Raw genomic sequence first — 18,230 nt, forward strand, 5'->3', positions numbered from 1 at the left:
AGAGGAGCAAAAAGTAATCTTTGATACTAAAGATAAGCATATAAGATGAATCAAGTTTGGCATAAATTAATAAAAAGGATGAGATTGTGTCAAATTTAATGTCAATTTAAAACTGTTCAAAAGGCTGCCAGTTGTAATCCAAATGCTATCCGTATTTATTATGCATAGATGCAGATTTAGACCCCATGATTTTGTTTATGCTGTTTCATCTGCTTAGGAATGGCCCTGCTTCTCCTTGTCACCCAATTCATCCTTGTCACAAAAAGGAGGCCTCCTCTGAGCAGCCTTTCCTAACCACTGTTGGCCCAAAGGGTTGAGAGTACCCCTCACAGGCTTCTACTGGACCTACAGAGTATTTGATTGACAAGCCATGATAACTATGCATTGTCTCCCCCTAAGGAGGGGGGTTTGTTTTTTATGTATCTTTGTAACAAATGAGCATTATAGGTATTCGATTAATGATGCTGATTGAGTGAGTAAATAAATGCATTTTTAACAATACTGAACACACCCTAGGAAGAAAAACCCTTTGAATGGCCATATTCATAGGAGTTTTAATTGGAGGAACAGATGGGGAGGGGGGGAGAGTCTTAGCTTAAAATTCTGAAAAGCAGATTTCAGATAATTTTGTCTTTCAAGGGGGAGTGAGTGGGGAGATGACTGTCTTTACCAATATATAACAGAGGCCCAAGGGGTAAGCCGCTCAGGATGTTTGAATCACTTGAAGATTAAACCCATTTTGAAAACAGAATGGCCACGACAGACATCTAGTTCAATTTCCTCAAGTTGTAAATACAGAAACTCAATACCAAAGAGCTACATGCAGAGTTAGCAGGAACAAAAAGTTCACCATCAGGTGCCCCTCCTTCCTGCTTCTCAGGCTTTATTTTGTGTTTTCCTGGAGTTTTCTCAGTCCCGCTTCACCCCGCCACCTCCCCAGCCCCTGACTTAGGCCATTATACTGATCCTTCCCCTTCCTCTCTCTCGTTCAAATTAACCTGAATGGGCTCCTGTGCTAAGAGGTATAATCCCATAAAATAACTTAAGCTGTGGTGATAAATCAACCTAACATACCTGCCCAGTTTGCATTCTCTTGCATACCTAGTCAGCTCTGCCACAAATGAGCTCTGCTGAGATATTTGCCAGAAAAGTATTAGTGTCATCCCAGACAGTGGACATGACAAGAGGTTTTGGCTTCAGAATTCAAGGGAGCCTCCTACTTGCTTGTCAGCCTCTGGCACAGCTGGCATTGATGAGTAGGCCACTCTAAAGCAAAGCTAAGAAAGAAAAACTAGAATCCACTGGAAGCAAATCCTACATGACTCAAGTCAGTGCAAAGTGGCAAGGCTGCAGGGCCTGAGCATTGGGGTGCTTGCCCTCAGTGCTGTCCCAAGGGACCCAGGGAAGCGGGCCAGCTAAGAAGAAACCAATGCCCAGACTGGCCCCAATGCTTCCTTGTCAGGTAACAGGTCATGTCTCAACTGTCCAGGGAGAAAAACTCAACTGGGGACAATGTTTCTGTGAAGGATCAGTTTACCCAAGGAAGTGGAGCAGAGGCTGCCAGAGCACTGTAAGGAGTGTTTATTCACACTCAGGACACATGGCGGAGGCTCTGATTGCAAATGACACACAGACAAGAACAGAGGGGCCCGGCAGCCTGCATGGTATCCATGTGGGCAGAGAAGGGACAGCTCCATCTGTGTCCCAAGTTCTGGGCAGACGGGAGCATCTGCCTCCGTAAGACAGAAATACTCAATCTACAGGTCAAACAGATGGTGGCTTCTAAAGGTGAGCTGATGCCTGATAAAATGCAGATGATGGTTTTATACATCTGAACCCAAACTGGCGAAAGGCTCAAAGAGCAGGCTTGGCCCACTGCACACTTCTGCTCTGCCACCTGGGAAGATCTGAGATGGACCCTATCTTTCAAGGAGCCCCTCGATGTCTTTCTGTGTGTCATACTGGCCCAGAGGCATCTGTTAACAGGAATGAAGTTCCCGATGGGAAATACAGACTTTTGCTTCTGCCTTAAAGCGAGGCAGGATATCTGCTGCTGGTACCTTTTTGAGATCCAACACTCAAGCTCTTTTAGGGGTCTTTAGGGCATCAGCCCTTAGTCTGTGAGGGTGGAAGGTACCCCTCACAGACACACACACACACAGAACCCATGTAATCAATCACACACACACAAGCACATTCACACACATCCCCTTTTTAGTCTTGCCTCCAGCAGGGTTTCAGTCTGGTGTGGAGCAGCAAATCCACGAATAAAAGAGTTTCATCAAGGATTTCAGAAGAAGCTCTTCTGATCATGGCTGCTGACAGAAATTGGGGACCCAAGAGAAGGTGGATGGTTACTGAGTTCAAGCCTGACCACAGGGCACGGAACAAGGCAGTGACCACCACATAGCCTAGAACACAGGTAGGGTGAATGAGATGGTCCCCTAGGTGCAAGGAGGAATACTATAACCTCTATTATGTTTGCTTTTATTTCCTCCTTCCACATTTTTTTATGATTTATAATAAACATAATACATTAGTTTAGTGGTATATGTATATACTTTAAATAAATATACATGTCTGTATTGGTCATGTGCTTAAAAATGAGGAATCATAGGACATGAACACTAGCATTGGGTGCTGAGAGGCAGCTGTCAGATGAGTATCATTTCCTCCCCTCCAATTCCTCTTCTCTGAGTTCACACTTTCCATGTCCGGACTGGCCAGTTGCCCTGAGATGTTCCCGAGTAGATTCCTGTTACTAGGCTCCAACCTGGGATAAGTCTTGTTACATGGAGTGGGTCAGCAGGTACTGAGGATGGCACTTACTCTCTTTGAGGATGTGACATGTGAAAATACTCATGTACCCTAAAACACCCGTCACAGAAAAGTACTACCAAACAGGAAATAAAGATTACACAGAATAAAAGAAATCTATGAGACAGTATACACAGCCACCGGAGAAAACCATTAACTATAAGCAAAGGTCACCCTGGAACAATTCAGCCACAGGCAAGTAAGGTTAGAAATGAATGAAAAGCTTTGTTTCCTTTTTAATAAGTGGGAATAAAGTTACTGGGGCCTCTTTTAAGGGAAATTTATTTTCAATGGGTTGAGGTTTGCACAAAAACTATGGAAATTTTGAGGCAATATTTTTCTTTTTGTGAACATTTAACTACAGTGTCTGGAAGTTGGAACAATTTCTATTTCATATAAAACAATGTATTATGACCTGTAAATTCATGAACAAGTAACTCAAGACCTCATCTTACCTTTGTAGGAAACACTTTGCAGGTACTCGGTTATTTGAGAGGGAGTAAATGAGTTCAAGATCATTAAGAAATCCAGGTAGGCTTTCCCGTAGTCACTCTGGTATATGGTCTGCCTCTTTGTGCGGTCCTGATTCTTCATGTGGCTGCATAGTACGGAAGGGACTAGGGGGACACCAGGGAAGGAAAGACAGATGTTGTCACCAAACAAGGCACTTCTGCCCTTATTGGCTGAGCACGCCTTGACAGCCCTGAGTCCAACCTGATGTCTGCTTAATGGTGCTGGAACAGGAGGCATTGTGTGAGTGACTCGGGTAGGCGGAGTGACTGGGACTCAGCACTGTTACTGTGGGAGTGGGAGGAGTTGGAGATGATCACCAGAAGGTTGAGTTTGACCACTAATTTCAGAAAAGAAGTTTTCCCTGGAATCAACTCTTCTGCAGGTCAGCATGTTAGGATGATAGCATTTGCCTCCTGCTTTGTTTCCCTTTCATGCCATCTCCTGGGAAGACTGGGACTCACACATAAAGAGGCCTCCACCAGGTGCCATACGAGGAGCAGTTTGGAACAATGATGGCATCTACAGTCAGCACTCGTTGCACATTCAGACTAATGGAGGTGTGAGGTGCCGGCCACTTACATTTGATTCTGAACGCTGCTCATTTAATGTGGGTTCTAGTAGTCATGGAGTTACCAAAAAAATAAATAAATGAAAGCAATTAAGATGATGTGAGAATATGTCCACAATTTGTCCAATCTTCGTAAACCAGGAGAACACCTTAAACACTGCTTCAGTTCCAAGTTGCCTCCTTGAAATGAACCATAGGCCTGATGGAGGGACTGGGTAGGTGAGGAGACTGGACACCACATCTGAGAAGTATTTTTAGGGTCTGAAAATGCTTTTAGTGTAGGAGACTTAGAAGCCATGTACTAAGGTTTTCATAGAACAATAGATTTATACTCTGTGGGAAGAAGAAAAATTGGCTAGAAGTTGAGCAAGAAAGATTCTAACTGTTCAGAATGTTTAAACAGTTAAAATATCTAAGAATGAAGGAATTCCTTGGGAATGAGTACTCCTCTGAAGAGTCTGAGCAGGGATGATATCACCCCTTGGCAAGTATGGTTTAGCAGTGACCCACATAGGAAGTGAGAATCTAGAACAAGTCACTTCTCGGCTACCTTCTAACCCCAGATGCTGAGCATCTGTTCTGTGATTTCTATGTAAAGTACTACTTGGTCCCAACTCAATGCCAGGAATCAATCACTATCTCAAAATGACACCCAACTCTCAGCCAGCAGTGTGGAGGTGGCTGGGTCATGGAACTTTTTCCGTTGAAAGCAATAGAAATCTCAGTCACATATACACCCACCCCTTAAATATGAAGATGCTTGAAGGGTGTGACTTGTGGATAAACTTTCAGCGAATAATTGACAAGACAATTTGATTCCCACCTAATCCCTTTTCCTATAAATTTATAGAAACTGAATTCTTCCTTCATATTATAATGGAGGGGAGGGGGTGTCCCTCAATCCCAACACCTGTCCCTCCCAGGCTGAGGATGCACTCATTTCTTGGAATAAGCAGTCATTTCTCTTTGAGACTTACTCATTCCCTGAATTTGAGGGGAGGTACTATGGAGGCATAGTTTTAATTCCATGCAGGGATCGCTGTCATTCTCTGAGGCTCTTATTAAGATTAAGAGGAATCTTTAAGCAAGAGGATAACATCTATGAAGTTGCTTCATTTTTGTTTGTTTGCTTTTCTTTTTTGTTAGCAGAAGCAAAATTTAGTGATAGATGGACTCCCCTTAACAGGGAGGGGACCCAAAGTGGTTGCCCTAAAGTTGCTTGAAAAGCTATAGGTGAGCCCTAATTGGTTTGGCTCAGTGGATAGAGCATCAGCCCACAGACTAAAGGGACATGGGTTTGATTATGGTCAAGGGCATGTGCCTCAGTTGCAGGCTCAATCCCAGGCACCAGTCAGAGTGCACGAGATAGGCAACCAATCAATGTGTCTCTCTCACATCAATGTTTCTATCTATCATCCTCTCCCCCTCCTTTCCACTCTCTCTAAAAATTAATGGAAAAATGTCCTCGGGTGAGGATTAACATCAACAACAACAAAAGTGAAAGCAGATGATAAAAAAATAAAAAATTTTAAAAAGATACATGTGAAAAATAAAATAAATAAAAGCTACAGGTGCACTTACCTAGGCCCTGAGAAGCGATTGGTGGGTGTGAGTAGCATCCATATTTGACACTAAAATCCTGACACTCAGGAATTTTAGCTGGAACTTGGTAATTGTGTCGAAATTCAGTGTCTGTGGGGTGGGAAAGTAACTTTTTCTGTTCCAGAAACATCTGAGAACTTTGCTTAATTTTCTGAGCTGGGGTGAGGTTGGAAACAAAAGACAATGATTACTCCTTGTCAGTTATTTCTAAATAGCATCATATTTTCATTCCACTTAGCTTCTGGCAGTAGCTTCCAATTTATCACTCTAAACTTCACTCTTTTTATATTTACTGGTATGGTCAATTTCAATCAAGAAATAATGTTCTGCTTTATCAGGCACAGAAAGTATACGCTCAAGTGATTAGAAGCAGTTTCTAATGAATACATGTTTTGCTGGTTAGGAGTACTCTGTTCTCAAACGGCATTCCTCACTCCAGCAGGCCTGCCTTGTCCTTGGGGCAGGGTTAGGGAGCAGGGAGAGGTGCTTTAGATAGGGCTAGGGTTGCCATATAAAACAGGATGCCAGTTAAATTTGAATTTCAAATAATGTATAATTTTTAGTGTAAGATTAGGTAAGTACTCAGTATTTATCTACTTGATATCATTCAAATTTAACTGGACATCTTGTATTTTTATTTGCTGCACCTGACAGCCCTAGATGGAGCATTGTATATCATCCCCATTACCACTCAAAGCTTATTCCTTACTGTGGAGGGTTAGGTAACATCATTGTTGTTAGTGGACAATACCACTATTATTTCTTTGAAATAAACCTGCTAACAAATATTCTATAATCATTATCTACTAGAGGCCCAGTGCACGAAATTTGTGCGGTGGGGGGGGGGGGGTGAGGGAGAAGTCCCTCAGCCCAGCCTGCACCCTCTCCAATCTGGGATCCCTCTCACAATCTGGAACCACTGGCTCCTAACTGCTCACCTGCCAGCCTGCCTGATGCCCCTAACTGCTCCCCTGCTGGCCCTTAACTGCTCTTTCTGGCTGACCTGATCCCCCTAACTGCTCCCCCCTGCTGGCCTGATCCCCTTATCTGCTCTCCCCTCTTGGCCTGGTCCCCCTAACTGCATATCTGCTCTCCCTTCCTCTCTGCGTGCTTTGGACCCCTGGCGCAGGCATGCTAAGAGCTCTCTGCCATGGCCCTGCTGCCATTACATGATGGTGTCCCAGCCAATTTGCATATTCCTCTATTATTAGTATAAATAATCATTAGATATTTATTAAGCACTAATTGAATGCTAAGTTTCATAGCACTCAACCAGATTCTAGAGGAGATGGTCATAACCTTCTCACTTACATGAGTTCACCTTTAATTCTTGCTACAAAATGTTGGTTCAGAAGCATACACCCCCAACTTTATTCAGGACAAAGATGTTAAAACCATGGATGTCATAAGCAATGTCCAAAGGGTGCCAATTACTATTGAAACTAAAGTGAATTCTTGTTCCCAATTAGTTTTTCTTCTTTATGTGTCCTTTTTCCCCGATTGACACCCCCCCCCATGATTTCTGCCCCCCAGAACAAGCCACCACTGCCCCAGTGTCTGTGTCCATTGGTTATGCTAATTTGCATGCATACAAGTCCTTTGGTTGATCTCTAATCCCTCCGTCCTGCCTTCTCTCTGAGGTTTTTCAATAGGTCTTTTCAAAATACATTCAAATGTACATTGTACATCATACAATACGTGATGTTATCTACTGACACCCAGGAGCATTTTGTTATTGATTTTTTAAAAATTATCTCTGTCTAGATCAGCATGATTTTAATTTAGATGACTCAGAAAGAGAGGATGTGGGTACTCAATGACCCTCATAATGAACCTATAAGCTGCCTCAGGAGAATACAAGATTACAGAGAGAAGGAAACTCTAGAGCTCAAAATCAGAGATCCCTTAAAATATTTTCGAAAATCATCTGAGATTTTTCCTAGTAAACACCATCTATAACTTGGATTCTATAAATTACTCATAGCTTCATAGGAGAAAAACAAATTCCTGTTGAAATACTTGATGTCCCTACTCAAAAGCAAATGTGTTTAGTTCCTATATGTGTTCTGTGCCAAGGTTAGAGATAATTAAGCCATTGTTCTACCTTATGATAACCTCAAATAAGCATGATTAGAAAAAAGATACAGTACAAACACATGTGGAATGTGATGTCCTGCAAGTATAACACTTAGATCAATAATTATTACATCGAGATAATGCATCAGAAATAACAGGGATGATTTTTCCAAATTATATCTGCTGAACCTCATCCCAGACATCGAGAATTTCTAGCAGTGGGAACCAGGCACTTATATTGTGAACAATCTTCTCATATGATTAAGAATCACTGATTCAGAGCCTTGAATAAGTGCTACAGAAGCCCAGAGAGAGTGTAATGAGCTCCATTATGGAAAGGGAAGAAAGGTGAGAATTAAAAGGCAGACATAACAAAAGGAGTACTTTGATAAAGGACCAACACTGAAGCAAAAGGTACACAGTGTGTTCATGAAATGTAGTCTGTCTGCCGGGAGTGGAAGGTATGCAGGGCAGGGAAAAGTAGCTTAGGGGGAAGCAGGAGAGATAAGTTAGGAACCAGGCTCTGAAGGTTATGGAGGGGTTGTTCTATGTGGACCAGGATGGACCAACAAGAAGTAGAGCAATTGGAGATGAAGACCCAGAAAACACAATAATTGGGGCCTAGACTTAACCAGAGTTTCTTTGAAGAAAAAGATTGTTATATTCTTTATTGATCCTTAGTACTTTTCACAGTAATAGACCTCATTAAATATTTACTAAGTTAATGAGTGAACAAAAGAAAAATTAGAACATAATTGCTGTCGATTAGCAATTTATGTGAAGTACACACTAATGACTGCATATGTAATAAATGCATAAAATAATTCTCAGTTATTAGTTCTCAACTAATGCTTTCATTGCCTTTATAAAATGTCATGTTAATGATTTTCTTCAGCACTATTAAGGAGAGAAGTTCCTGATACAAAGGGGCCCAACCAACACCTGAATTCCCTACAGTGGTACTGAAGTATAGACAGATAAGACAACCTGGCCCAAAGCTAACGACCCCTCCAAGGCCAGTATCATCCCTCTCCTCAGGAGCTCAGGTCCCACTGGTTTCTTTTCCATTTGATAATGGTGACAAACACTACATCACTTAGAGCCCAAAGAGAGAGACTGGCTCCTTTAAGATTAGGTGTGGCATCTGTTGAAAGGTCCAATCCAAAAGTGAACCTACAGCAAGGACCATTCAAAACCATTAGGACCCTTGGCACATAATCTATAGCCAAGTGAGAACCAATTCTGTTGCTTTTATTTGTTATTATAAGTCATCTAAGCAGAGTTCTCCAATCCTGAATTTTTTGAGGAAAAAGTACCTTTTAGTGCTTCTCACTCATTCACCATAATTCAATTATGAGTACACTTGGTAATACATGATCCCTGAGCTTCCAAAACTTAAAGTACTGCATTAGAGAAACAGATACCCCCCCCCAAAAAATAGATAATTATAATACTATGTAATAAATGCTGCAGAAGAGGAACTATAAAAACATATGGAAAGGCCATTGATCCAAACTTGGGGGATGAGAGAAGACTCCTGGGAGAAAAATAAGCTTGCATTTAAACTTAAATGATGAATGGACATGGGCTAAAAGAAGAAAGGGAGAGTCAGTTCACAGAGAAGCAGCAGTGTGTGTGAAGTGTGAGGCTTCAGGGGGCTTGGTGAGTCTGGAGGATGGAAAGCAATCAGTCTCATAGTGTGGGGACTGGTGAGGGGAAATGCTGGAGCAGTGGGCAAGAACCAGATTTCACAGGACCCTGATGACAATGGGGAGTCACTGAAGGATGTTAAACTGGAAAGTGATGTAATTTATACTCACTATGGCCATAGGACGGACAATGAACTAGAGGAGACAAAACCAGAAATGGGAGTTGGATTAGAGGTCATTCAAGGGAGAGATATTGGTAGCCTGAATGAAGGCAGTGTCTATGGAGAGAGAGAGAGAGAGAGAGAGAGAGAAGCAAATGGAATTAAGAGATTTAGAAGAGTGTCTTGACAGGTCTTTGGCATTTATTTACACAAGAACACATGGTAATTTGCACATACTGAAAGGACAACTTTGATTGGAAACTCAATGACATTCTTTAAGAATATTGGCATTTCTGATGTTTTTCCATGACCCTTAATGTTTATCTACAATATGGAGATATTTTGATCTTATCCCCTTCCTAACTAGAGATTTATTTAGTGCAAACTTGAATCAAAGGAGTTCTGGTTTCTGGCACACCAGTTAACAGAAGGGTGTAGTGAGATTCTAGACCAGAGAAAAGGGAGGATTCAGGAAGAGTATGCACAGCAAGCAGGAAGCTCTCAGCCCCTTCCCCAATCCTGCTCTCAGAATACAACAACCAATGTTTACCTAAGTCAAGCACCAGCCAACAAGCCCCATCTCTGTATGTAGTTTCCAATCAGATGTGAGTACCTCCAATCAGATTTTGTGAACCCTGTAGCTTAATATTTTAAGTAAATACACTCTAAGAAAAAAAAGTCCAGAAAAGTGAGACTTAAGTTTTATTAGTTTCATAGTAAATCTGCCTTCACTCCCTTGTAAATGTGAACAAAAAGCCCCTAGATTTTCACTAGACCATTAAGACACAGAGAAAAATAGAGATTAAGCAAAGAACAGATAAAAGCACTAAAAAGTATATCATAAATATGCTAAAATTTATGAGAATTGCTGCATCACAAAACAAGAACAGAATATTATTTTTAGAAAGTAATCAGAGAGGAGAAGAAAGAGAGCTTGGAAATTTAAAACATAAAGTATTGGATTAAAAAGTAAAAAAACATTTTAATTAAACATGATAAAAATACAAAGAGAAGACAGTAGGAGAGAAAATGTAAGAAAATTGAAGGATCAAACCTACTCATAGGAGTCCCAGAAGAGAACAGAGAAAAGAAATGGGAGAAAAATAGGGGAAAAGTATATGGGAACAGTTTCTAAAATCAAAGGTCATAAGTATCCAGATTTAAAAAAATCTTTGTTTGTCCAACATAATAAATGAGATTCTCAGTAATGCATGCAAATGTGAAATTTTACAGTATCCAGAATAAAGAGAAGGTCTTAAAAGCTTCCAGAAAAAAAAAATATGAAAGAATCAGGAATCAAAATGACATCAGTCTTTTACATACCAGTTCTGGGAGCTAGAAGTCATTTGAGGGATTTGAGGGAAAATGATTATCATCTTAGAATTCTATACCCAGACAAACTATCAACAAATATAATGAAAGAAAAAAAAGACATTTTCATATTGGTAAGAACATACTCAAAAAGTTCCTCCTACACCCCTTTTAATAGGAAGCTACTAGAAGATGTGTCTTAGCAAAATGAGGGAAGGGAAATATGTGGACTCAGGAAAGGAGATACAGAGCAGGAAGAGGCCAAAGAAATGCCTGAATGATGAAAAAGTACCAGGACACAGTTGGGTGGCAAATTTACAGAGCAACTCTTCTAGATTAGAGGAAATGGAAGGTGTCAGTTCTCCAGTAAAATCTCAAACTGATACAATGTCTGAAACTGTATTTGGGGAAAATCTTGGTAAGTGTGTGACAAAGTATTTGAAAAAAATTAGTGACAGGCGCATAGAAAAGTAAACAAATGAAAAAAGGTTATTAATTCTGGTAGAAAAAAAGTAAAAAGAGACATAATCATAAAATAACACCTGGCTCAGTGGTAAATATTTACATATATATCATATCATAATCATAATATAACACCTAACATTTTAATTAACCAAAACTTTATAATATAATTATTTTGAGAGCATGGATGGAGGAAGAGTGAGGAAGAGTTATAGGACAGACAAATCCTCAACTGCCATATAAGAAAGTCAGTTATAATGTCTAAAATTGATGAATAAAAAAATAGCAGAATGAGCACAGTATTTTAAAATGCAGAGGGTGACATAAGAAAAAACAGTTGAAATGACTGAAAATGATTATCAATGTGTAGTAAGACTGGGCATAGACGGGTGGGTAAAGACACTGCTGCTATGCATTATGAGCTTGTAGGGAACTATTTTTAAGTATATGCATGAACTGGTTTAATAAAAGTTCTAATTTTAAAGAATAGTAAATAAGCAGTTCAGAATTGGAAATAGGATGTTTAACTTAACACCTTCAGCTTCATCTGCCTCACTTGTCTTTGTCCTTTATCCCAAGAAGACTTTCCTGGACTCTCTCCCAGGTCCAGCTAGATGTCCCATTGTTCACACCTACAGCATCCTGCACTTCTCATAACATGCAGCATTTTATACTTGATTGTATCTGTTGGTAAACTGCAGTTTTCCCATGTCTCTCCTGTGAGTTCTTTGAATAAAGAGACAACTGGGACTCCAGTGCCTAGTGCATTAGCAGTAAAGAAGAGAAATGGGCACACTTGCCTTCGGCTCTGTCCACAAAGTCTCTCCTAGTATGGGAAATAAACTGATTAGATACAGCCTTCCTGACCTTGTCCATTGAAGCAGCGGTTTTCCAAGGGAAGTACCTCTTCACTGATGTTGAGTGAACTGGAGGTAGTGTCCTTTGAAAGAAGTCCTATGAATAAAAACACAATTTTCAAGAAAATCCACATGGTTTCACCTAATGGTTCATGTGTGCATGCATGTGTATACATATTCTTTTAAGTCTTCCCAGGTTCAGCTAGATGTCCCATTGTGCGCACCATGCAGATTCTGTGCCTGTCCACAGGATGCACCAGTTTACAAAGCTATCAGTTTTCACGGGTACTTTATCACTTCTTTAACTTTTATGTTAATGAAAAATATATCATTGTAAAGTCCAAAGAATTGTGCCTCCAACTAGAAATATTCAGACAAGACCAGAGGAGAAGACGTGTGAATTTTAACTCTGGCCACAGGAAAGACAGCCGCTGTTTTGCCTTGGGAGCCCCAAGTCTTCTCTCCTATTTGTCTCCAAAGAGGTTTATGATTATAAAATTTAGAACTTCCACTACCTTTCTATCTTCCCTCTCTTTCCTCTTGCTTCCTATTTCCATGAGAAAATTGAAGCCAATGAAGAGAACTTACACAGCACACCACACCACCTGTCAGCTACCACATCTGTGTTGGCAGATGAGTTGCTGGGTCACCCAGCAGGTGACCCCACCTGGTACCCGAAAGCCTGCATTTAATCTACTCCAGCACATTACCAACAATTCTCACCTCTCTCTTGCAACTTCCATTCCTCCCTCTCTCCTGGGAGGTTATCATCAGTACCGGAGCTTGCCTTTATTTCTCCTATCTTAAAAAGAAAACTCTCTCTTCATCCTATTTCTCCTCTAGTTACTAAAATATTTCTCAGTTTGCCTTTACACTGAAATCCCTCAAAATAGTAAGGGATACTCACTGTCCCAAATTTGTCTTTCAAGTCTCTTTTAATCTTCAAGTTCCCTCTCTATCTCCTTCTTTCCCTTATAATTTCTCTATGTAAATTTCATTTTAATTTTTTCATTTTAAAATGAGGGGCTAGGGAAGAAGTAGTTAGAAATAAACGTGAAAAGGTAGACAAAAGAGTCTAAGAAGAACCATAACTGTAGATGATGAAGGATCTTTGTGATATATTCAAACTCTCAGTATTGGATTATTGATACAGTATTCAATTAAATAGATATGTAGGTATTATCTTACTTGACTGGAGTGAGAATTGTGACTCCCAATCTCTCTTGGAGTCCTAGCTTTGATAAAATCTTCTTTAGAATGTAACTTCCAAACGTACTCATCATTGTATTGTGTCCGATTGTGAAGAGAATCATTAAGTGAATATGTATATCCTAATCTTCGGATGCTTTTGTGACTACAAGAAAAGATAGTGTAAATTAGAGTAAGGGATTAAATACAAAGTCTCACAACAGCACACATCAAATAATTTTAGTTGTTACATATTTTTTTAAGGTTGGCTGGCTTAAGACTCAGTGCCAAAAAGTAAAAAGTAATTATTGGACATCAGAAAAATGGTGGTGTGAGAAAGCCCCTTGCCCTCTCCTGAAATTTCAACAAGTTAACCAACTATAATTCAACAAGTAATCCCTTCTCAACACAGACACACTACTGAGAGACCCATGCATTGAAACATCTAAAGGTGGGCACCTGGAAATAAAAAAATGGGAAGACAAGAAGGGAGGAAAACACAGACAGCCCACAGATGCAGCCCTGAAGCCTAATGGCTCAGCTGGCCAGGAGAGGGCAGAAATCTGGCAGTAGCAGGGGCTTCATTTGGCCAGAAGAAACAGAGAGCTGTAGAGGGGCAGCCCAGCAGGGCAAGCATGGAAGGGACAAACAATGTCTGAATCAGCAGATGCTTGACAGAGAATGGGGTTTTGCTGTGCAGCTCTCCACTATTGGGCCAGAGGTGGTGTTTCAGACAAAGAAATGGAACCACAGAGTCCTGCCACTGCTTGGACTCCCCAAACTCGCCTCCTGTTGCCCTTGTAGTTGGATCCGGGAGCATATTATCTGTAAACCAAGAGCTACTACAGTAGAAATACTGTTTCCCCCGTGACTGATCCCAGGAGGAGAGCTTGGGATGGGATCCCATGGAGTCAGGGGTTGCCATTAGAGTGAGGGCAAAAGAAACCCCACCCCCAAGCAGTGCAGCTGTACTGTCTGACAGAAGCCACAGAGGTTCAAGATTGGGAGATCAGAGAGGTAAAAAAATATTGTGATTTAGTGCCATTTACTAGAAGTAGTAGAAAGAACTCTTCAGAGATAAATGCGTAGGCAAAGGAGGACAGCAAATACCATGGATAACCTCAGTAACTATGATGACCAGAAAGAAAATGAACAATCTCCAGAAAGCAAGCTGGAACACATGGAAATAGGTGATATAAATGACAGAGATTTCAAGATTGCAGTTTTGAAAATACTTAACAAGATGCAAGAAAATAGACAGGCAATTCAATGCACTCAGAAAACAAATCGATGAACAAAATGAGAATTTTACCAAAAAGATTAAAACTTTAAAAAAGAACCAATCAGGTCCTAGCTGGTTTGGCTCAGTGGATAGAGCGTCGGCCTATGTACTAAAGGGTCCCAGGTTCAATTCCAGCCAAGGACACATGCCTGGGTTGTGGGCTCGACCCCCTTCCCTCCAGTAGGGGGCATGCAGGAGGCAGCCAATCAATGATTCTCTTTCATCATTGATGTTTCTATCTCTCTATCCCTCTCCTTTCCTCTCTGAAATCAATAAAAACATTTTAAAAAAAAAAGAACCAATCAGAAATCCTGGAAATGAAGCATGCAATTAAGGAGATTAAGAGTAAACTACTGAGCATAGAAAACAGAGCTAACCAGATGGAGGAAAGAACTAGTGATATTGAGGATAGTAATCTAGCAATGAGAACTGATTCCATCCAAAAAAAATCAGTACTAGAATTATAGCCATTGCAGAGGAGGAGGAGAGAGAGCATGGAACAGAGATTCTATTCAAACAAATAGTGAATGAGAACTTTCCAAACCTATGGAAAGAATTAGGTACTTGAATCTAAGAAGCAAACAGAACAGGGCCTTTTTAGGTTGAAGTAAGAAGATTGAAATTCAACCCCAAAAGGCCCTCTTCAAGACACTTTGTATTAAAGCTGTCAAAAATTAATGATAATGAAAAAAATTCTCAAAGCAGCCAGGGAAAAGAAGGAAAACCCATCAGAATTTTATATGATGTCTCAGCAGAAACTGCACAAGCCAGAAGAGCATGGAACCAAATATTCAAACATCTGAAAGAGAGAAATCACTTGCCATGAATAATATATCCAGTAAAATTATCCTTTAAATATGAAGGAGAAATAAAGATGTTCTCAGACATACAGCAGCTGAGGGATTTAATAACCAGAAAACCTCCATTGTAAGAAATACTCAAGGAAGTTATCCTCCTTAAACAAAGAACATAAGGTCACAACATTACAAGTAACAGCACCAAAAAACTTACAGCATAAGCAGGGATAATTTGTGACAACAAAAACATAAAAAAGGAGGAGGTAAAGATCTGAACTGGCAAAGGAAGATAAAGATCAGATGCACTCATAGGTAAAAAACAGATATGGTATATATGCAAGTTTATTTTTTATAAACCTAATGGTTACCATACAAAAAATCCCCAAACCACGACATCTAGCTTAAAAAAGGAGGAAATAAGTATGAAACACCACCAAACAAAAACAACAGACAGAAACCCAAAGGAAAAGAACCAATGGAGGCACAGAGCTAACAGAAAACCAAAGACAAAATAGCTATAGCAAATCCTCATACATCAATAATTACCCTAAATGTAAATGATCTGAATTCACCAATAAAGAGACATAGAGTAGCAGAGTGGATCAAAAAGCAAAACCCAACTATATTCTGCCTATAAGAGAAATATCTAAACTGCAAACACAAAGGAGATTTAAAGTAAAAGGGTGGAAAATGATTCTCCAAGCAAATAGCATCCACAGAAAAGCAGGTGTCGCCATACTTATATCTAACAAAATAGATTTCAAGATAACAAGAGACAAATATGAACACTTTATAATGATAAAGGGGATACTTATCAAGAAAAGATAACACTAGTTAATATATATGCACCAAACCAAGGAGCACTGAAATATATAAAACAGCTACTCACAGAATTAAAGGGAGAAACAGATCAAAACACAACCATAGTTGGGGACCTTAGTACTCCATTGACAGCTCTAGACAGATCAACCAAACAGAAAATCAATAAAGAAATATCAGCCTTAAATGAAACACTAGACCAAATGAACATAATTGACATTTATAGAACCTTTCCTCCAAGAACATCAGATTATACATTCTTCTCCAGTGCACATGCAACATTCTCAAGGATAGATCATAAATTGCATCATAAAACTAGCATCAAAATATGTAAGAAGATTGAAATTATACCAAGCATATTCTCTGACCACAATGCCTTGAAATTAGAAATCAACTGCATAAAGGAGGCACAAATACATGGAGATTAAACAAAATACTACTAAAAAATGACTGAGTTGAATAAGAAATAAAAGATGAGATAAAAAGATGTAGAGACAAATGAGAATGACAATAAAACATATCAAAGCATCTGTGATGCAACAAAAGCAGTAATAAGAGGGAAGTTTATATCATTACAGGCCTATCTCAAGAAACAAGAGACCCCCAAGTAAACAAACTAACATCACATCTTAAAGAACTAGAGAAAGAACAACAAAAGAAACCCAAAAACAGCAGAAGAATCTATACTAATAAAAGGGTAATATGCTAATTAGATCAGGAGACCTTCTGGGAGACCGGCTGGGGAGGGTAGTTGAGGCCATGAGGCAAGCAAGGGAGGGCATTAGGGGGCCATGAGGCCAGCAGGGAAGGGCAGTTGGGGGCCATGAGGCGGGCTAGAAAGGGCAGTTGGGGGCCATGAGGTGGGCTGGGGAGGGCAGTTGGAGGCCATCAGGCTGGCAGGGGAGGACAGTTGGGAGCGATCAGGCTGGCCGGGGGGCAGGGGGAGCAAGACAGAAGGCCGGCAGGCAGAGTGGTTAGGGGCGATTGGGCAGGCAGGCAGGTGAGCAGTTAGGAGCCAGCAGTCCCGGATTGCAAGAGGGATGTCTGACTGCCAGCAGTCGGACATCCCCCAAGGGGCCCCAGATTGGAGAGGGTGCAGGCTGGGCTGAGGGATACCTCCCCCATGCATGAATTTCATGCACCAGGCCACTAGTGGAAATAATAAAAATTAGAGGAGAACTGAATGAAATAGAGAACAAGAAGACTATACAAAAAAAAATTTAATAAAACAAAGATCTGGTTCTTTGAAAAGATTAATAAAATTTACAAGCCCCTGGCTAGACTCTCTACAGAAAAAAGGAGAAAGACCCATATAAACAAAAACAGAAATGAGAGAGGCTAAGTCACCACAGATATTACAAATAAACAAAGGATCATAACCTAGAAGAAATGGATAAGGTCCTAGAATTATATAACCTTCCCAATCTAAATCATGAAGAATTGGAAACTCTAAATAGACCTATCAGTAGTGAGGAAATTGAAACAACCATCAAAAACGTCTCAAAAAAAAAAAAGTCCTGGACCAGGTGGCTTCACCAGTGAATTCTACCAAACGTTCAAAAAGATTTAAAACCTATCCTTTTCAAATTCATCCATGAAATTGAAGAAGAGGCAATACTTAACAGATTCTATGAGGTCAACATAACCCTGAAACCAAAACCTGGCAAAGATAACACAAAGAAAGAAACTACAGACCAATAGCTCTGATAAATACGGATGCAAAATTCCTAAACAAAATACTAGCAAATTGAGTACAATAGAACATAAAAAAAAAATAACACATTGCAATCAAATGGGGTTCATTCCAGGGGAACAAGAATGATTCAACATGTACAAATCAATCAGTGTAATACACCACATTAACAAAAGTATAAAAATCATATGATCTCAACAATAGATACAGAAAAAGCATTTGATAAGATACAACATCCATTTATGATTAAAACACTCAATAAAATGTGAATTGAAGGAAAGTACCTCAACATAATAAAGGCCATTTATAATAAATCCTTAGCTATTGGCAGAAAAATGAAAGGTTTTTCTCTAAGATCAGGAACAAGACAAGATGACCACTCTCACCACTCTTATTCAACACAGTGCTGGAAATCCTACCCAGAGCAATAAGGTA

The 18,230-nt window shown here is 40.0% G+C and overlaps 1 protein-coding gene across 1 annotated transcript in view; it reads right to left on the reverse strand.

Moving 5' to 3' along the window:
* Positions 1-18,230, reverse strand: part of TEX26 (testis expressed 26) — a 49,204-nt gene that overhangs the window by 2,525 nt on the left and 28,449 nt on the right. Inside the window, exons 3-6 of the mRNA XM_036301115.1 lie at positions 13,205-13,370; positions 11,960-12,113; positions 5,480-5,656; positions 3,273-3,434 (exon numbers count right to left, since the gene is read on the reverse strand). Coding sequence (XP_036157008.1) covers positions 3,273-3,434; positions 5,480-5,656; positions 11,960-12,113; positions 13,205-13,370 — 659 coding nt within the window. The remainder of the gene's footprint in view (positions 1-3,272; positions 3,435-5,479; positions 5,657-11,959; positions 12,114-13,204; positions 13,371-18,230) is intronic.

This window comes from Myotis myotis, unplaced genomic scaffold, assembly GCF_014108235.1.
Source record: "Myotis myotis isolate mMyoMyo1 unplaced genomic scaffold, mMyoMyo1.p scaffold_m19_p_3, whole genome shotgun sequence".
Taxonomy (NCBI): Eukaryota; Metazoa; Chordata; class Mammalia; order Chiroptera; family Vespertilionidae; genus Myotis; species Myotis myotis.